General features: G+C 40.4%; 1 protein-coding gene across 1 annotated transcript in view; it reads right to left on the reverse strand.

The window, feature by feature from the left end:
• Window positions 1-14,313: 14,313 nt before the first annotated feature.
• LOC109481135 (dynein heavy chain 5, axonemal-like) overlaps window positions 14,314-21,942 on the reverse strand; it is a 76,072-nt gene continuing 68,443 nt past the window's right edge. The window contains exons 85-91 of the mRNA XM_019783633.1: window positions 21,072-21,204; window positions 20,318-20,530; window positions 19,279-19,407; window positions 18,238-18,376; window positions 17,612-17,772; window positions 15,425-15,584; window positions 14,314-14,486 (exon numbers count right to left, since the gene is read on the reverse strand). Of these exons, the coding sequence (XP_019639192.1) occupies window positions 15,435-15,584; window positions 17,612-17,772; window positions 18,238-18,376; window positions 19,279-19,407; window positions 20,318-20,530; window positions 21,072-21,204 (925 nt within the window). The 3' untranslated portion in view covers window positions 14,314-14,486; window positions 15,425-15,434. The remainder of the gene's footprint in view (window positions 14,487-15,424; window positions 15,585-17,611; window positions 17,773-18,237; window positions 18,377-19,278; window positions 19,408-20,317; window positions 20,531-21,071; window positions 21,205-21,942) is intronic.

The following is a 21,942-nucleotide window of genomic DNA, read 5'->3' on the forward strand; positions in this document are numbered from 1 at the left end:
AACACTTTCTATGGAACCAATTGTTCTATTATAATTCTGTGCATTAATATTGGCATGAAAATGTTGTTTCTGTTAATTTTACCACAATTAAAGAGGTTAAGGAAAGAAATATCATCTCGGAGAATCCCTCCTTTCAGTGACTTTAAAGACAATTTTCTTGGTACACTACCACGGAATATTCCAGTGGCGGAGTGGCAGTGCGCTTGACTACTACATCATGATCAAACTGTCCCGTCAGCTGGGGGATCAGTACATTCAGAGGAGGTTGCAGAATGGTTCTAATGTCAGGATTGTGGTGCAGAAGGAGACAGCACTGTAGAGAGGAACATGATCTATTTCCATGCAAAAATTCCCAACTTTGTGCATTAATTTCGGCATGAAAATATCGTTAATTTTACCACAATTAATATCATCTCCGAGATCATCACCTTCCAGTGTGAGACACGTTATGTAGAATCAAAAGTTCCATCTATTATCATCTATTTTCATGCAAAAATTCACAACGTTGTGCATTAATTTCGGCATGAAAATATTGTTTCTGTTGATTTTACCACAATTAAGGTTAGGAGAAACGAACATCATGTCGGAGGCTCTGTCAGTGACTCTAGAGACAACAATTTTAGTACACTTTAAGTTAACCTTTTACAATCTTACGTTATACATGTATATATTTCCTCACATATTGTATTATATTCAATTGTCCTTGACCTCTGACCTCCAAAACAATAATTGCTATTATTATCTTGATTGAGTACTTTATTATGCTTGGTTGTATTTTATATTGTTAACTGATTGATTTTAGCTTAATCTTTACTTGTTAGTTTACTGTATTGGTATCTTATATTGTGTATGTTTAATCTTTGTATTGTTTGGCGCCCGAAATCAGCCATGCTGCCTGGGTGGCCAGTGTATTGTATCGTCACAATCGAATTAAAATAAAATAAAAATTTTAGTACGCAAGCCACGAGGTATTCTTCTAGACTGCCATATTACAGAGACATTTCAGTTTGAGCCATATTTATGGTGAAATTCGTATGACTCAATTAATTCATACAGGGCCTCAGAGGACATTATGTATCTGCCATATCTGGTCATGATCAGAGACTTTCCTATCAGTCAAGACCCACCCTATATGGGCACCATATGAGTTTTGATAATGATGTGCATGAGAATAACGCTAAGGAAGGAATAGGGAGATACAGTTGTGTATATTTTTGTAGATACTGAAAAAGTACTAGTTTTATTTAGGATTCATATACATTGTGTTTTGATAATGTTGAATATACATATGTATTTGTTTGAGTTTTGATAAGGATCTTGTGTTTGTCACTTAAACATGGATAGTGACATATAGTTTGGTATTTTCTCGATAATGAGACGTTATGACAAGGATCTATATGTTTTTAATGGGTTTTTATGTATTCATCTATATTGTTAACTATTACATGTTAAACTTTATAAACGTTCATACTACATAACGAGGTAGGTAGATACAAACAAACACACTGCCAAACATATACCCAAAAGTGCCATAATGCGTTGAATAAGCCTTTTTTATGCGATACATTATTGGGTACAAACTCAAACGCATGCCAAACACATACACAAAAGTGCCACCCAGAGTTCAATAGCCTTTCTGTGCAGTGCATCATTGGCCACATTGGTGGTTGAAATTATGAAACCCCTCTTGCAGGCACAACCCAGTGAACATAATATGTATGCCTAGAGAAGCCTGGCTTCAATAATACCTATAACTAACAGCAGTTCGTTACACTACACTACATTAACATTTATAGCTCATATGGACAGGAAGGTTTTAAATCACGCACAGATTGAAATTGGACGTCGTCCCTGGCGACTTTCCAAATATAAGATATATTTATCGGAGTTTATTGACCAGAAACTTTACACACTGAGTGCAACGTTTATTAGTGTTGGAAGATTTGCTTGTATATCATTTTACTATATTTGTACGTGTAATTCTACCTTTATGCTCGTTAAGTTGCGTAGCGTGGAAGAGCCCACTAAATGCATGTGGTTGACTGTATTATGGTATATAAATTGTGTTGATATGATTGTATTAACCTGTTGTATCCTCGCAGAAAGTGGGAATATTGTCTTAGAACATTAATTCTGTTTCATCACAACGTAGTGGTTCAACATTCAGTTTCACTGCACTTATATGTACTAATAATTTTATCTTTAATATGCTTTATAAGCATCATTTATTATTTATATGTATGGAAACTGGTTTCAGTTGATGTATCTTCTGTGAAAAGAGTATACTTGGTTGATGCCACTTCTGATCAAGCTTACCATGAAATGTTGTGAATTGGTCATAATTTAATGGAGAAAGGAATGATTTACCAATAAAGGCATCTTGTGACTGTATATTCTGGCATTGTATTTTATATAAATAATAAGGTAAAGGTAGTCCCGTAGCATTTTTGAGGCTGTGGGTTGAGGCAGTGGGTTGTTAAATCCACTGTCTCTAGAGTTTGGTATTAGAGGGCAGAGCCCATCCACCTCTTTCCACCCCCAACCAATCCCCAAAGTCAGGTACCCATTTTACAACTGGCTGGAGTGAGGGAACTCGCGTTAAGTGCCTTTCCCAAGGACACAACGTCAAGCCATTAATGCAGGGAATAGAACCCGTGACCTCTCGGTTTCCGCTGGTCTAGCCACTCGACCATTCGACGCCACGATGGCTTTTATATACCTTACTGTAAAGCCGAGTTACCATAGTTCACAGAGGCCTTTATCTGTATGTATCGTTTGAAGAAGACAGATGATGATCCAATAACCCTTTGGTTCGAAGCTATCACTGTTCTGACGCAAACCGAGAGTTTGGGGACAAAAAATCAGCCGAGCCATAGTGGTAAATAGCACTTTCCGAGAAAGCCCCATGTCCCTGAAGTAAAACGTAAATGACATTTGCTGCAAACTGAAAACTTATCGTACACCCCCAGCCATGCAGTAAAAACGTCCCAGAAGATGGCTTGGCTTTCCACACACTTGCAGAAAAGTAATCTACATGTCCCAGTAGGTGGCAATATAACCCAACGTCAACTTTATGTTACGCCGAGACATTTCTCGAAAGGTTGAAAGATTAGAGAGGATCCTTTACGGCCACGGAGGGATGCTAACTAGTTGATACGACCGTATTTTCCATATGAAGCAACTCCCAAGGCTCCACGAAAAAGACATCTGTAGTTGCTTTGCGATATCAAACGACTATCATACGTCCCAGACGGATCGCTTTCCGACAGCCGACGTCGACGGATGGCTTGCCACTAATGAAATTATTCCACCATAACGAGGATATAAAGTGCCACAGCTTAAGTACGGCTTGTAGAATTGTCATAGGAATACGTAGTTTTTAAATCAAAGTCAACGCTTTCATATGGATGCACAGGTACTAATTATAGCGTTGCCACTCTGTCTCATAGCAGGGACTCATTGGAAAACAGTGACCCATCCAGGCAAAGGAAAACGGGAATGAATATCTAATATGATATCTGGTACATTTTGTAATTTCTAACATGCGTGATAGTAAGAGTTGAAAGTTTTATGTTATAATGGCTAATTACATAGAACATTGATTAAAGTTAGGCAGCAGTTGGTTGGGGTAGTTCGTATGGTCATGAAGTTTTCAATGAAGGCTCAGAATTAAAAGCTGTGTGGAAATATCAGTCGTGTAATGCAAGGTGAGCCTTGCCCTTGTGAGACTCGCAAGGTGATACCCTGACGTCACACATAATTATCCCACTTAATCTATGCGCCACCCTCACAATAGACACTGTCACACACTCTTGAACCTATAATAAGAGAGCTTGTGAAACTACCGGTACCACGCGGATTGTTGGGCCTGTTGGAATGGCAAGGACGTTTCAACAAAGGGTGAGAATTAGCGTAAAAGCTGATTTCCTAGAAAATGTCAGTCAAGTGACACAGGGTGAGACTTGCAAGACGATACTGTCACATCAAACATGATTATCCCGCTTAGTCTATGCGCAACCCCCACAATAGACACTGCCACTCCACTTGAACCTATTAGAGAGCTTGTGAAACTACCACATGGATTGTTGGCTCTGTTGGAATGGCAAGGACGTTTTTAGGCCGAGTATTAGCGTAAAAGCTGTTTATTGCAGAAAATGTTAATCTAGTGACACAGGGTGACACTTGAAAGGCAATACTGTCACGTCACCCAAGAGTATCCGCTTAATCTACATGTATGCGCCACCCCACAATAGACACCAATTGAACTCATTCGAGAGCTACCTTGTTAAACTACTACACAGACCATCTGCTCTCTTGGGAATACCACTGATGTTTTAGCGAAGACCAAGAATTAAGATAAAAGCTAAAACATTAGTCTTATGACGCAAGATGGTGTTAAGAACGTCACTCTTAATCATCCCGCTTAATTCACGCCTCCCGTACAATTGACACCAATTAAACCTATTAGAGAGCTTGTGAAACCACCGCACACGCTGTAGTGTACAAGTCCAGCCTGTGGGGCATACCAAAAGTCAAGAATTAGGATAAAAGCTGTTTTTGCAAAAATATAAGCCTTCTGACGCAAGGTGGTGTAAAGAACGTCACTCTTAATCACCCCGCCTAATTCACGTCACCCCTGCAAATGACACCAATTAAACCTATTAGAGAACATGTTAAACCACCACATAGGCTGTCTAGCCTGTGGGGAATACCAAAGGCGTTTTAACGAAGACCTAGACTTAACTTAACTTAAGATAAAAGCTGTTTTGCAGAAACATTAGTCTTATGACGCAAGGCGGTATGGTGTAACGGCGTCACTCTCGTTTAATGTACACCACCCCTACATTTTTTTTAAATATTCCAACATGTAATGACAAGACGTGGTGACGGCACACTCAAGTTTTTTTCAACTTATATTAATGCCGCCACCAACACAAGGGACAACACAATACTCATTTCCACCTGAGTTAAGTAAGAAAAGTCGTGTAAAGTGCCTTTCCCATGCAAGGGCACAAGATCGGTGGCATGTCAGGACTCGAACTCGGGACCTCTTGGTTCCGAGTCGAGCACTCTGCCGCTACGCCACACGACCCCTACAATTGACACCAATTAAACCCATTAGAGAGCTTGTTAAACTACGACACAGACTGTTTAGCCTGTGGGGAATACCAAAGGCCAAAATTAGGATAAAAGTAGTTTTTGCAAGAACAATCAGTCTTCTGATGCAAAGACGTCACTCAGAACCATCCAGCACTTTATGTACACCACCCCTACAATTGACACCAATTAAACCTGTTAGAGAGCCTGTTGAACTACTGTACAGACAGTCTAGCCTTTGGGGAATGCCAAAGGCTAAAATTAGGATGAAAGTGGCTTTTGCAAGTCTTCTGACGCAAAGACGTCACTCAAAATCATCCTGCTTAATTTACGCCACCCACACAATTAAATAATTGAACCTATTAGTGAGCTTGTTACACTAACACACTGCTCTGTTGAAAATATAAATGACGTTCTCAACGGTGGCCTGGAATTATGATCAAAGAAAAATATTAAGCTTGTGACGCAAGTCGCTACTGTGAATAACGTCACATTATGATTAGCCTACTTCATGTGCATAACCCCCACAATTTACACCAACTGAACCTATTAGAGATCTTGTTAAACCACAGTCTGCCTGGTCTGTTGGGAATGCCAATGCCATTTTAGCGATAACCAAGAATTGGGATCACAACCTTTCAGCACAAATAATCACCAGTAACACCTAAAATACTTTGCTAATTGGCACCATCAAGATTCAAATCAAATCAACTTTATTGAGAGACTTTTAATTGAGACACTCGTTCAGGATACGGCATGTCTTGCATTAAAATGAGGGCCTATCTTTAGCAAAAGATGCATTCAATGAAGATTCATACACAGGGATACTAGAATGATTGGGGCATTTTTGCACGATATGTATGCAAGGCCGAATACCATACGTATATCTACGTGTGTCGTACGTGTATGAATCAAATGATAAGAGGCATTTTTAGCACAATATGTATGCAAGAACGCATTCACCGCCGGTAAAGGAAATTAGGTCTTAAGGTCATACCCGATAAAGTGTTACTGTACACATTTTATTCGTAATCAACGTGCTATGAGACCTAAGTAATCGGAAATATCTGGACTGAATTACATGCAGCGCAGTTTGTGCTATTCTGCTGGTCACGTCAATCGTTATGTCGAATGCAAAAGGCGTAATAATGTTATATAAAGGCAACTCTTCCGAAGTAAGTAGGCATTTTGGTTGCCTTAGAAAGGACACGCAGGTCAAGCTAGGAAAATGGTATTATACCTAGCATAGAATCTTACGTATCAATATGGAGCTGGTGAGTAAGCTGATGGACGTACCAACTATTCAGTATCAAATACCAGCTCAGAAAAGAGCATTAAACAGTCCAGTACCAGAGTTAAGACTTACTCAAAACTTTCGAATTCGCTTTCCCTATAACTATCGCAGAATGGAATTCTCTGCTACCAGGTACAATTGGGGGGTCATCACTAGATAACTTTAAACAGCAAATAGATTTGCAGGTAGACCTCTGCTACAAGGTCTGCCTTGTCCCCCCGACAACCAGTGTCGATGTAGGTCAAGGGACTAGATAGGTAAGTAGGTAGATTTGCAAAGTTCAGCGTCTATATAACCAGTTGCCGCCGAGCCACGTGCCTCCGCTACTCGTGTGTTACGCTAAAGGTTATACCGGTTGTACAGACAGCGCGTCCATTGCATTGCATTGCATTGGTAACAACGTCTTGTCACGACCACAGTGCATTGGGACCAATTTAGTTGTCGCCACAGTATTGCATTGGGACCAATTACTTACCCCGACAGCGGCGCTGCAGAGTCTAAAACTATTTAGAGCCTAAAGTTGACAAGGGCATGACCCACCCACTCAAATGGGTCACGACCTTATCAACTATGTAACCCAGCACCACAGGGTGTCTGCTGCAGCACCGGTTACCATGGTGACAGACGTCTGGTCAATTACCAAAGGCACAATTCTGTCTCTGTTGATTATTTAACGTGTACCTTTCCTCACAAAAGAGGCCAATGGCTTTAGAACGCTCTCCCAGATCATGGAGGTACAATTGAACAATTCTACCTCTATGCTCAGATCAGGGAAGCACCCGAGAGACCGTACTAAAGCTGAAAAGGGTAGCCGGGCCCAATGCCACCTGAAAACGCCTCCAGAGCGTATTCATCCATTAATAGCACGCCACTTTGTTCGCGCATCGTGCGGGCTGGGAGTTCAACTTTCCGAAACGGATAAAGGATGAAGTAATCTCCGTCTGACGTGACAATCGCCAGAGGCATAAACTCCACAATAATGTAACACATAGATCTATAGACTAGGCATTTTCTAACCTCTTGGCATTCTATGCGTTACCTTAGCCTTCGGGCACGTGCTTGCAAATATATACATCAACTAGAAAGATAAAATTTCCAAAAGCAAATACATAATGCTTACCTTCACGTGGTCTAGCTCAACAAACTTCTTCTTCTTTCTCAGTCTCCACTGACTATTTGCGGCCCTCTGTAGTTCCCTTGCGGTCTCTTGCGGCTTCGGATGTGACTTGAGAGTCCAGCCCTGGATTTGCTAACAAACTACTTCTCTGTTTATTCTTACCAAAAAACATATTCATATACTATTATATACGATGACCAGCCCATCCAGTTCTGTCCTGCTACATAATGTAACCATACACAACATGCAACATCTGAAAGAACTGTTGAGTTAGTACCCGTTTCCAGGGGACAAACACATGGACGGTCCCTTAGGAATTCTAATGAACTGACCCTACCGACCTGCCGAACTCTAAGGTTTAAGAACAGTCCTGTACCGTCGATGTTGCGGATCCTGAACGCTAACTGAGATTAGAAGCAATTGCCACAAATGTATTATTTTAAAATGTATTATTTTAAAGCTATGTATTATTTTAAACTTTGTTGTAAATATTTTTAATGTGTCCTGCACAATATGTATGTACAGAAGGCGCAATTCAGCCTGTCTGGCTGCAATGTCTTTTATCAATAAACCATTTTTTATTGATTGATTGATTGATGGTTGACCAGGCTGCTATTTCTTTTTATCACAAAGACGCAAAACTGTAATGTTGATGGTTACTAAGATATTACACTGGCGTCAACTAGGAAAGCGAAGCTGAGGCTATGGCCCTAGATAGAGCTGGCTGGAGGAACCAGACGAGAGGGAGCAAGGGGCCAGATCCTGGCCTGAGCACTTAGGTAGGTAGATAGGCAGGCAACTATGAAAAGCCAAACCCCTCTACCGTTTACTTATTGGTTCAGCATGTGCATGTTACATGAACATCCAGGGTTGCCCAACTACCCTTATGGAGTATTCACTAAGACACCCCTAATGCTGGCATTCGAAACGCCAGGCTACCATGAAATATAGGTGCACAGAGGGTCACTCCGATCTGGACACGTCTCGCTGAGACGAACCGAGGCCTGTATTTCCCAGAACAGATAACGGATAGAGGGTCATTAAAGAGGCCATCTACATCAGGGCATTACAACCATCCCTCAACAGAGACGGGGGGCGCCACAGACTTTCTGCAACCTATGATCCACTGCTCACGGAGTCACGTGTGTTATCTGCGTGACGTCACGGAAGCGGTGGATTGTTCATTCCTTGACAAAGACTGGAGTTGTACAGTCGAAAATTTGGGTGAGTCCAATTTGTTGTGTTGGAAATTACAGTTTAAACTTGCTTCATAATGATTTCTACCAACACAGATGAACTTTCAAGATAACGGATAGAGTTATTTCCGGCTGCTATGATGATAAACACACGGTGTATGGACGGGAGGAAAGGCCGGGTCAAAAAGTCACCCCCTTACAGGCTGAAGCAATTTCTCACATAGTTCACCGAGTCGGTAGGTTACTCCTAATGGAGAACTAAATCTACTCTTGCGTATTAAAGTATAAATTTACTAGGTCCAATCTACCTTAGCGAGGGCAGACGAATTACACCTTATGCAATCACTGAGCAAGCAAAATTTTTTACAGATTGCGTTGTCGTTGGAAGTTCATATAACGCTTCATGTGTTTGTCTTGCTTTTATGAAATCTAGAGTCACATGAATCCAATTTTGGTGGCTGTACAGTTATTTAGTGACCACCGTCTAGTGGAAAGAGGACCTTAAACAGTATGTGCACGTCTCAAGGAAAGACTAAGATCATGCGAGACATCATGTGATGTATAAAATGTATAAAAGCTGTTTCTCCCTGCCTAAACTACATGTAAGTTTGCACGTAGACTCTTTGACCTCCGTGCCAATACTCCTCACGATAATATAATTTTATTTCTACATTTATTACATTGTCTTAACGCTTGTATTCAAAATACAAGGCTATAATGATTCATGCGTGCACAGGGGGTCATACCGACAAAGATATTAGTACATATATCTTAGGGGTTGTTTTTGTCGCAAGTTATTTTTGTCGAGACATTGCCTCCCCTACGAGGGAACTTTTCACATAGTTTGTAGCCCCATAATATTTATTACGCTGTTATTTTCATCCTAGACTTGAAACGTTTAAGGTTGTACCCATTTAGGAAGCATTCACAGGGAAGCTTGTTCCATAGTGATGCAGTTCTATACAGATTTAGAGGGGCATACTGAAGAAGATATATCTTAGAGGTTGCTTTGTCGAGATAGTGCTTTAAACCACATGAGGTCTATATTCTTGATGTATTATTGTCTGATGATATGATTGATCGACCAAGGTATCAGTACATGCACCATAAAGGCTATCTTGTTGTCTAGATAGCGCATTGCGCCCTATGACGATGGTTCTTTTGATGGTTTGTAGCCTCATAACATCATCACACAAACACCATTTTCTAAAAATGCCACGCTATTATGATATATAACGTTGTTTTTGTGGAGATAGTGCATTGAGCCCTATGAGGTCGGCAAATGTGATGGTTTGTAGCCTGATGATATGATTTCTACCTCTATCACAGACCCTACCACTATTATTCAAACTACCAAGCTATTATGATGTATAAGGTTGTTTTTGTCGAGATAGTGCACTGAGCCCTATGAGGTCGGCTGATGGCAGTCTGAAACAATTGCTAGCGTTATTACACTGTTCTAATGCCGTTACTTAAAACACGAGGCTATAAAGAAATATACGTGCACAGAGGGTCATACAGACGAAGGTATACATAAATGTATGATATATAAGGTTGTTTTTGTAGAGATAGTGCATAGACCCTATGGGGTAGGCAAATGTGATACTTTGTAGCCTAATAACATGATTTCTACCTTATCACACTGACCCTAACACCATTATTCAAAACACCAAGCTATAATATATATGATGATGTATAAGGTTGTTTTTGTCGAGATAGTGCATTGAGCCCTATGAGGTCGGCTGATGGTAGTCTGATACAATTGCTAGCGTTATTACACTGTTCTAAGGCCGTTTTTCAAAATGTGGGGTCACGTGGGTTAGCGGCAGAGTGCTCGACTCGGAACCAAGAGGTCCCGGGTTCGAGTCCTGACATGCCACCGATCTTGTGCCCTTGGGAAAGGCACTTTACACGACTTTCCTCACTCCGCTCAGGTGAAAATGAGTATTGTGCTGTCCCATGTGTTGTTGGCGACTTAAATATAAGTTGAAAAAAACTTGACTGTGCCGTCACCAAGTCTTGTGATTACTTGTTGGAATATATAAAAAAAAGAAATATACGTGCACAGGGGGTCATACCGACGAAGATATGCATGAAGGTTTGATATATAAGGTTTGTTTTTGTCAAGATAGTGCATAGACCCTATGGGGTCAGCAAATGTGATGATTTGCAGTCCGATAGTATGATTGCTATGAATGTTATTACATTGTTCTAAAACTATTATTCAAAATGCGAGCCTATAAAGAAATATACCTGCACAGGGGGTCATACCGACTATGATATACATCTTAAGGGTTACGCCAAAAAGCAGTTACTGAAGCAACTTGATATGATTTATCACCACACTACTTGTTACATTGCCCTCTCCACACTGAGCCACGCAACACCCTTGCCTCCACTGTTAAACACCTTACCCAACATCACCTAACCACATCTGTTCTGCTCCAGGGTTCTCCAGGTCATAACTGTGATACAAAACTCACACATGCACTCCACACATTCATTGCCCAATCAAAAATATTCTGTGCCTCTTCCAGCTGAGCCTCACTTAACATTCATTTTGCTGTATAGTTATATAATAATTGATTTTAATTGTAGGTGTAATTTATATGAAAATTGTATATTTGTATATATATCTTGCTTTAACTATTATTGTTTTTTCTACGTCATATGTACAGGTATGTGTTGGGTGTGCACGCTATCAGCATACTTGCTGCCTAGTGCACACTTTGTATTGTCTTGTTGCAATTTTGAATAAATAAAATAAAAATATCCAGTTGCTTGAGTAACTGCTTTTTGGCGTATCGTATTTCCTGGATGTCTAACCTTCATCGATGTATCTTAAGGGTTATTTTTGTCGAGACAGTACTTTAAGCCACATGAGGCCGCTACTTTTGATGGTCTGTAGCCACATGATATGATTGCTACATCTATTTCACTGCTCAAATATTGTTTCTCAAAATGTCAGACTATTTATGTACATCCGGATCCTGTTGAACATACCGTTCAAGGAATGTCTCTTAAGGGTTATTTTTGTCGAAATTGAGCATCAAGCCCTATGGGTCCGGTACTTTTGATGCATTGTAACATCATTTCTACCCTTATCACAATGCCCTAAAGCCATTACTCAAACTTTCAGTCTATAAAGATATAGATGGATTAACAGGGTCATACGGAACCAAGATATATATCTTTAAGGTTATTTTGAGCCCTAAGAAATTCAAGAGGCCAGGTGATTTAATGCTCCGAAGCCCCATAATATGATTGCTACCTTTAATTTATTACATTGTTCTAAAACTGATATAATTCAAAATGCCAGAATGACATATACGGACCCATAGGGTCATACCGACGGAATCTAATATAAATCTAAAAAGGTCAATCTGTAGTGATTGTGCACTAGGTCATGTGCAGTCTGACAAAATGATTTTAGACGAATGTCGCACTTATATTTTTACCTTAGATTTATGCTCTTAAAGCCATGTCTTGCGTAACAGACACTGTCTCGCCTGATGCTGTCTACCTCTATCAAATTGTTCTATTGCTGGCGTTCAAAATGCCAGACAGCATAGTGACATATATGTCTGTGTACCTAATACCTGCATCTGTAAAGTTTAACTTATTTAGTTACAGATCTGGACCTGGACATCCGGTGTACCTATTACTTACGTATCATGTACAAAATAATAAATCATTTATTGCATATTACTACTACACTACTACATGAATGCACAAGTATTGTCATAGCTGCAATGCTTCTAAAATGGACACACACACAAGGTTACCCCATGAAACTGTGCTATGCACTGAACTAAGCAAACAGAAATAAATATACCGTCAATATTTTTTTTGAGATCCTTTATTGTAAAACACCACGATGATAGTGATAGATGTCACAATATAATGGCTTCAAACCAAGTCAAACTCCATGTAACATGTAATGGAGCGACAGAAATACAGAACTCAGGTGGATAGTTAGTTAGTTGAGATCTTCACCGCATTGTTCCAACACTCAACACGTAGTGTATCGGCACAACGTAGAAAAATAAAACTTCTCTACGTGCTTGTGGAATGTATGATAAACTTAGCCCTATTTAATTTCTTCTCTAAAACGTTCATAAGACAAACACCACTTAAAAAGTATACTCAAGAGTATACCTGGTAAGAATCAAATAATTAAAGTACCACCCAGTGCTAATTAAGTACCTAAAATCTAAGTAGTGCTAAGTTTTCTTATTTAGTTTGAGTAAGCAGGGAAAGTCAGTCCAGCGAGAGTTTATGAGATGTTGAAAGACTTAACATTAGAAGGTGTGTGGAGGAAAGCAGGCATTTTCTACCAATAGTAAAGGGATGAAGCTTACGCCAGTAAGCTTTATGCAAGCTTTATGAAGCTTTGTGCAAACGAACTGTCCCAACACCACATCAACAATTGGTAACACCACAAGGAGAGTCCACCCAAATGAATTCAAACCATTGGTGACACACAACTGCATGCTAGGATTGCGGTTATGGTGTAAGTACATTGTATAATCTTTAAGCACATTATAGTATACGATTTCTCTTTGTTTTGGCATGAGAAGCTGTTATCAAGCATTAGCCAAACGGCTTCTGTAGTGCTCTAAATGTTAAGCAAAGATATTGAGCAGCCACTGTTAAAGTGAGCAGATCCTCCCAGTCTTGGAAGTTACGAAGTATCTAGTCTACAAGCTCAAAGAGAGAGGGTGTTTGAATAAGCTTCTATAAGAGGACGGATAAAATTAGCATAATTCTCCAGTGGACGGATCACCAAATATAAAGCATTAGATGCCTTCATCTACAAAGATTAACAGTTCGTATACATACACACCTGTATCATAATCACAAGTAAAACCTTATAATATGATAAGCATCACGAAAACCTTAACAGGTCTGTCTACTATTGTTTCACCCAACTAAGATTAAGATTTAAAATTTCCACTATTTATTACTTGATAATCACTTTGCAGCACTGCAAATCAAGTTCACACCATATTTATACTAATGGGGAGGCTTTTTTTTAAACTTGTAAGCAAAGATATCCACGGCCGATTCTTTGCAAAGATCAAGGAACTCCAAAAACGAACTGCGTAGCATGTATGCAGCATTCGTTCGCATTAGGCTGTAAAAACAGCCCTTAGGCTAAGTGGTGATAAACTCTAGAGAACTTTTAACTTGAGAGAATGGCTTTTTCATCCATAAATCCATGTTTCGCAACAGCGCAGTAAAATGCTCGTTGAGTTACTTGAATACAAGTAACTACACGTCAGTTTTTAAAAGTGTTACTGATATAGGATACAACTTAAAGCAATCATAAAGTTTTTTTTATAATCATAAAGGGTAATTTTGAATGTTAGTAACATCAACCAACGTAACAAACATAACATCATAACATAAACGTAACATCATATTCTATATCCATTTCACATTGTTATGACAAATGTTATAATTTTGTCTTTCGTGCTTTCATGTTTACAAACTTGTGTGGACTAATGGGTTATTAACAGTTAGTAGAACTTAACAAACGTAACAAACATAAACAATTATATTTGAAATGAGAAGCATGCCACATATTTGATGACGCTTTGCAGACGATGTAGAGGATTTCTGAGTTTGATCAAGACTACTTCGTGTCGCACAGAAGCGCACAGCCCCTCAGGACCCAGTGCTCGGGGTTGGCGGTTGTCTTCAGCAGAATGTGCAGGATGAAAGTCAGGTCCGTCCGTTTGGGCTTCTTATACACCGGGCACGAGTAGTACTGGATGGTCTGAAACGATTTTGAAAAAAAGTTTCGTTAGAAAAATTTCAGACGGCAACCTCAGGAGGTCCTGAAGCTTCAATGATGGCCATCTCGTTGTATTGCCTCCACCGGGCCTTCCTAATAAGGGGTTATAGTAGAATTTTCCCAAAATAGGGCCAGTAATTGGCCAGAAGAGTAAGCCCACAGTAAGGATAATGTTTCAATGACATCTATAGTGGGCAAACTCCCCAGGCAAATTACTCTACCTATTTGGCTAAATTGTACTATTTTAGCCATCTACTTTCACCGTAGGATGGGGGATGGTTGGGGCAATGTTAGAGGTGCACAACAGCGTTCTGCAATGCCAGCTGCAATTCGTGTTTTGCAGTGCATATGGCAGTTGCTACAGAAAGCATTGCTGCAGTCTCCAGTAGTGACGGTTAGTGTTTAGTGCAAACGAAAAGGAAAATACTATTATGTTAGGTATATGCCGAGCTGTACAAAACGTCATGCAGTCAAAAAGTCTGCTAGATTTCAGCAACAATTTAAACGTTCCAAATGTAGGAAAATCAACAACAATGAAAACACTGCAACTCAATTCTGTACTGCAATTTTGCAAAACAAAAACAATGAGGCCAATCTTTTAAGCCAATTGTATGTTAATATCAAGAAAAAAAACTTTTTTGTATCAAACATTTGCTTTACACAATTATTGCTCTATGGGGTAAACAAATTTTAAATAGTGCAATCAGCAACTGCAGGCTTAACCAATGCATGCATTGCAAAAGAGGGTTACACAGCAACAAGCAAAGTGCATGCAAATTATCAGTTGAATCATTTGTTAGTAGTTCCACCTTACTGATTTGCCCCTTGCCCTATTCAAAACCAAACCAACACCAAACTCTGTCTAAAGGGGGTGATTTTTTCTTGTATTGCACAAAAACTGAATCATACTCAACAAACACCTTTCTAAACCTATTTCGTGTCACAGAGCAAAGCGGTTCCTCGCAGGACCCAGTGTTCAGCGGTGTTGGTCGTTCTCAGCTTCAAGTTTAAGATAAAGGTAAGATCCGTCCGGCGAGGCTTCTTGTACACTGGGCACTCGTACAGTGCTATCCCTGCAGGCTGTGTCGTCATGTGTGTGCGTGTGTGTGAAGATTGGGGGCGGAAGCACAAATTTTCATTTTCTGTCATCGGCTACATACAATCATTCCTGTAGGGAGGGATGTTGGGGTTTTCCTCTTACACAACCGGTATAGACTCTTCTCTTACCTGCTGACATGTGTAGGTTTCCATTCCTGTCAGACATCTTCATCAGAGCTCAGGGATCCCATTGTTTCTGGAATTATGATCCCACTTACCATGTCCATCTTCCTCTTTAGGTTTTAAAGATATGCTTCAGCTCATATCTTGCCACTCTGTTTAACCTTCTCTATGCTAAAGTATGTACCCAAATTTGTTCTGGATATACATGTAGTGGAGGTCAACAGTGTAAAGGTTATTAACTAACTAAAGGGAGACAAGATGTGCCTGAACCTTTAGAGTTCAGTGACACTTGCCTTCCTCCTGTGTGAACAATATACAGTCAAACCTGATCTCAGCAACCACTCAAATGACTTTAGAAGAATGTTTCGGGCAACTGGGGGTGGTCACTCCACACAATAAGGTCTTAATGAATTGAGTGTGGTTGACTGGCCATGTTTGATTGTACATAGTTGTGACTAATTGCCCTTATTCTATCGAACAGAACAGCCCCTATGTGTGTATACTATATATAAACCTACCTCTTCCTCTATATGTTGCACAGGCTTTGGTAGCATGAAAAGAACCATACCATGTGAGTATATACATGTATAAACCCTTAGATCCATTTTAAACACAGGAAATGCACTAGACACTGGGGACCAGGTGCTGTATTGGGAGTTTTGTTACAATGTACACACGACACACCTTTGAAGAAAAAGGTCAGTTTTATTTGGAATCAGCAGCTATCTACATGTATCTATTACGAGTATTAATGCTTGCATGACCCTGATCCTCAACATGCATGTGTTAATGCCATAATGTACATTGCTCTGCCTAATATAAGACCATGTTCTCTATGGACCAACTATAAGGTCTATAATTCAAATCCAAGAGTATAGAATTCAAGAGAAGTAATCATGATAACAGTCTTACCCGTCTGAAGCTTATCATCTTTGGTAAGTAGTGGGAAAGGAGAAATAGGTTCTGAATTAGACCTAAACTTAGTCTAATACTTTTATCTTTGGTAGGATTAACAACAAGTCTTATAGTAAAGTATCGTATCATTCAAAATTCAGTCAGCGTATTGTCTGCATCATCGGATAGAGGATTTGAGTCTATTTACCTGTCTTGGGGTGGGCTTCTGAGAAATGAGTAGCAATGGGGAGATACAATTATAGATGTAAGATTTAATTTTACTAATTAACTTCTGAAATGGAGATTTTAAGGCTAAAATGAACAGAAGACACAATAGTTTAACAAATTTCGACAACCTAAAGCTTTAAAAGTGTGTAGAACCATGCAATTGCCTTCTAAGGACTGGTATACACAATTTACTGTCAACTTACCTTTCTCCTAACTTCCTCCTGAAGCAGTCATGGGCATTACCAAAAGTTGTTACAAATTTAAACTACACAAGCAGTCTATCACCAGAGAATACATGTATGATATTGCACAAAGCAGCACAGAAAATACATTGTGTGTCTGAAAATGTTGGCAAGAAATTCTATTTATGTCATGGGAACTCTGTTCTTTACCATATTAGCAATTTTTTTACATCCAATGCTAAGAACTACATGCATACAGTCAAACATGTACAAGTGACCATCTCTACATGAGAACCACTGAGTCCTAGCTTTGTGGCTACTTTTTGGTCCCTTAGATATTTTTCCCATTCACACAGTCAAGTAATATCCACTGCAGTCGACAACAACAGATTACTAGTATATCTTCTTGGGCATTCCCCAGAGTGGTCTTCTTGGTACTTTAAATTGGTTTTCTTGGGTCTCTTTTATTGTATTGTACGGTACTCTTTTATGGCAATCACTCGTGATCTTTATTTGCAATCGGATACAGATACGGTACTCTTAGACTACTAAAACACCCCAATGTAAAAAGACGATATTCACCTGTTTCTTGGTCTCATCCTTCGGCCCAGCGTTGTTAATGGCGTAGATGTGGACCACAGGCATGTTGGTGAACAAGACTTTAGGCTGCGGCTCGATCAGCTTAATGTTCTTTCTGTCCCAACTTGCCCCGTCCAGGAACAGGCCGTACACATACACACCACCTGGGGGAATGAGGGAAGGAATGAATAAAAAGAGGAATGAAAGCACACCACTGACATGTTGGTGAACAACATGAGGAAAAGAATCATTGAATAAAAGAAAGACCTTCGTGATTGTGAAAACTGACAACATCCAGCAACACTGAGTGTGACTGGTAATTAGAAGTAAATGAAAGAAAGATGTAGAAACGCTTCTGAATCATCATTAGACTTGGAACGTGAGAAAACAAGGGTGGGAAGAAAGGAAATATGGATTGAAGCATAGAGAGATAGGCACAGGGAAAGTTATTTTTTAAGTTGAAGCATCATGCATATGGTGCTAGTTGGAAAAAAAGGAAGGAATAAAGGAAATAGGGAGGAATTAGCAGATAGGAACAATGGAAGATACTTTTAGATAAAATCTAGATCGCATAACGTTAATACACAACACTTTTAAGTGTTAACAGTTGTGTTTTCAGTTGTACTTACCTATCTCAGTGGGTGGAGGTGAGACTACATCCTCCTTGAACATCCTGGTGACATCGTTGTGCAGGATGACCATGTCCAGCGCCCAGCCCTTCGCGGCATGGGCTCGGGTAATCTCCTGTCTCATCGCAGTCAGGAAACCCTGAAGAAAAGAAAAAGAAAACATTTGTAAAGCAGCTACATAATGTTTATCTCCACATGGTCTAGCCTAACAAACCACAGCTCTGTTTATTCTTACTCAAACACAATATATAATATATTGTGACCAGCCCCTCCAACTCTGTCCTGCTACTTGCTACATAATGCAACTGTACACCACATGGTTTCTGCTTCAGCACCAGTTACCATGGGAACAAATGTCTGGTCCAGGTCATTGACCTTATGTGTTTGAAGAAGAAGAGCTGTGACCAAAAACAATATGTTTTCCTTCTGCAAAGGTAACATAATCAGAACTTGTGGAATTGTGGAAAGGGTGCAGACATCAACAGGTGGTTTGACCAAAGTTAGGGGTTGCTATACTAGTACTGAAAGTTATCAGCCACATCTCCAGCATGTTAGAGAATCCACCATATTTCTTGATAAGAGTAAGGGTATGCTCAGGTGTGCAATGGACAAAATCTATCTGTTTCCAATTCACAGATTAGTCTTTTAGTAAGAGCTTTTCCAGTTTGGATAAAATATTGTGACAACCAACTGATGACTACTAGTAAGAACAAACTGTTACAGTTAAGTAAAAAAACATTACACATTAAATCTTATTCAGCATGCACAGTATGTACTTTGTACTACAACTTACATTAAAGACTTTGAGGCCATCAGACTAATGTATGCCCCCTTGCATATCTTGACAGTACAGCAGGTAGCAGGAGGAATTTAGCATAGAACTTTTCCCCCTAGTCTACAATTTTTACATTCTAGAAAACCACAGAGCAACAAAACTGTAACTATACAACACAAACAATAAAGAAAACATAATGTATATCTTATGATTACATGTCTAAAGGCACAAGCCTGATTCAGAAGTATATAATTTGTCTGCCCCACCTGTGGGTTGAAGAAGCCAGTCATCCAGAACTGGAGAGGGCGTCCCTCGAACACCCACGTGGAGAACTGCGTGTTTCTCTCCAGAAGCTCAGTGAACCAGAAACCCAGGGTGGCAGACTCCCAGGATACCTGAGCAAGGAATGGAATGAAAATGGAGGAACAGTGTCATCATTTCAGGTTTTTAGCTTAAGTTAGTAGTCATTAGATCCAGTAGAATTTAAGATTAATTGATAATTATTCATATTTCAACATAAAAGGTCATCAGATTCTGCGCTAAAAAGACTGAGAAATTCAATTGAATATTCTGGCAAGCCAAATTCCTTGAATCAGATAATTAAGAGTTTCCTTTTTTTTACTCATTTACTCAGGTCCTTGGCCCTATGGAGAGCATGAGTCGACTATGTATATTCAAAATTTTGTATTTCTATTTTGTAGTTTGTAGTAGCAAATGGAGGCAAAGAATGGGGGGGATGGTGGGATTTTGAATTCATTCAAAATTAATCTAAAAATAAAATTAGAATAAAAATCTGCCAGTTTTGTATCATACCCTCTTCCATGCAGCGGGCACTCGAGTGTCATACATGTTGTCCAGCGCATCTATTCAAGCAACTGGATAGATTTTGAAAACTGTGATGTCAAGATTTCAAAATGTATCCAGTTGCTTGAGCAATGATTCCCTTATCTATCTCATTACCTGGATGTCGTACCTAAATCACTGATCTAAGTACACTGATCCAAACCCAAAAAAAAGGTCTACCCGTGCTCTATGCAGAGCATACTAGGGTTTTGGTGCCCATGTCCATTTCTGTAGCCCTTGCATGGGCGACACACAGTTGTGCAGGGCACTACAGCAGGGGGCTAGTCCGCTGGTAGTGCTGTGTGTTTGACCTTCCCACACTCTTTCTCATATGTGCTGAATGCTAAGCAGAGAAAGAAGTGTGTACCATTTTTAAAGTCTTTGGTATGACCCGGCCGGGGTTTGAACTCACGACCTCCCGGTTACAAAGCGAGCAATTGAGCTATTGCTTAATTTTTTCACCTTCTTCCATGCAGCAGGCACACGAGCATCGTACATGTTGTCCAGCGCGTCGCGGAGGTTCTCGCTCATGATGATGGTCCCCTCGATAGCGAGGTTAAGGTCAGTCAAAGTCGTGCGGACGAGCGTGATGACCCGCTGCATCCGGTCGATCTCCTGACGCAGGAAGATGTTCATCGGGGCCAGGTGGCCCATCTTACGCAGACGCTCTTTCACCTGGGGGATGAAATTAAAAGTTTATTAGTGACCTTGAAAACAATGCTAAGGAATCTAATCAGTAATGATTGAAATAAAACATAATGAAGTGGCCCATCTTACGCAGGTGCTCTTTTACCTGCAGGATGGAAGGGAAATTCAAGGACTTTGCATGACAATGATACCATCTAAAAGGGTTAAGGAATCTAATGCTGACGTAAGGGGCAATTTTGGTGAAAATTATTACAATACATCTTCTTAGGATAGGGATCTGGATTGAAACCCCAAGGCTCATTTTGTAGAGCTCTGAGTTAGAAATGCAGAGCTCTGCATTGTATGACTAATTGTTCAATGTACTGTAACTAGTTACAGCTAGTGTGTCATATTGGCTCATTAAGTCAAATCATTATATATCGACCTAGACATGAAAGATTGCAGTGATTCGAAAACTGACATAGGTGCTGAACATCATGGTATAATGATTACCAGACAGATTCATTAGTAGATTGTTGGGCAGAGTTTGCAGTATACTGTGAAAATCTTAATAAACAAGGAAACATACCTCGTGAGGCACGTAGTCTGGCGGGAGTTTCTCCAGCATCTCGTTAGCCAGCCTCTGCACAACGCTCTCTCGTGTCTCCCCGCCACCGCCCGCGCTCTCCTTGGGCTGGATGCTCACAATCGTGCCCAGGGTGCTGGGGGAAATAACAAAGTTTAAATAAGACATTGCACGTAGTATAAATTAGAAAAAATCTTCTGAAGTGAGTCCTTCAGAGGCAGGCTCTAACCCTAGCCCTAGCCTTAGCCCTAGCTCTAATAACCCCAACCCTAACCCTAACCGTACCCTAACCATAACCCGAACCTAACCCTAGCCCTAGCCCTAGCCTAGCCAACCCTAACCCTAGTCAACCCTTAAGCCCTAGCCCTAGCCCTAGCTCTTAGCCCTAGCCCTAACCCTATCCCTAACCCTATCCCTATCCCTAACCCTAACCCTAACCCCAGGCCTAGTCCTCACCACAACCCCAACCCTAACCCTAACCCCAGGCCTAGCCCTAACCCTAACCCTAACCCCAACCTGTTGGCCATGCTAGTCTGGTAGGTGATGTCAGCGTTGGGATGGGGACAAGTTAATGCAATATGAGTATTTTCTATCCGATGTACAATTTGTAACAATGGAAAGGGTGGAGAACAAACCTGTTGGCCATGCTAGTCTGGTAGGTGATGTCAGCGTTAGGATGCAGACCAAACACCTCGGGTGTGTCCTTCAGCGGCAGGCTCTAACCCCAGCCCAGCCCAACCCGAACCCCAACCCTTACCCTAACCCTAACTCTAACCCTAACCTTAACCCCAACCCTAGCCCTGACCTGTTGGCCATGCTGGTCTGGTAGGTGATGTCAGCGTTGGGATGCAGACCAAACACCTCTGGTGTGTCC

This window comes from Branchiostoma belcheri, unplaced genomic scaffold (assembly GCF_001625305.1).
Source record: "Branchiostoma belcheri isolate BF01 breed outbred unplaced genomic scaffold, Haploidv18h27 scaffold109, whole genome shotgun sequence".
Lineage (NCBI taxonomy): Eukaryota > Metazoa > Chordata > Leptocardii > Amphioxiformes > Branchiostomatidae > Branchiostoma > Branchiostoma belcheri.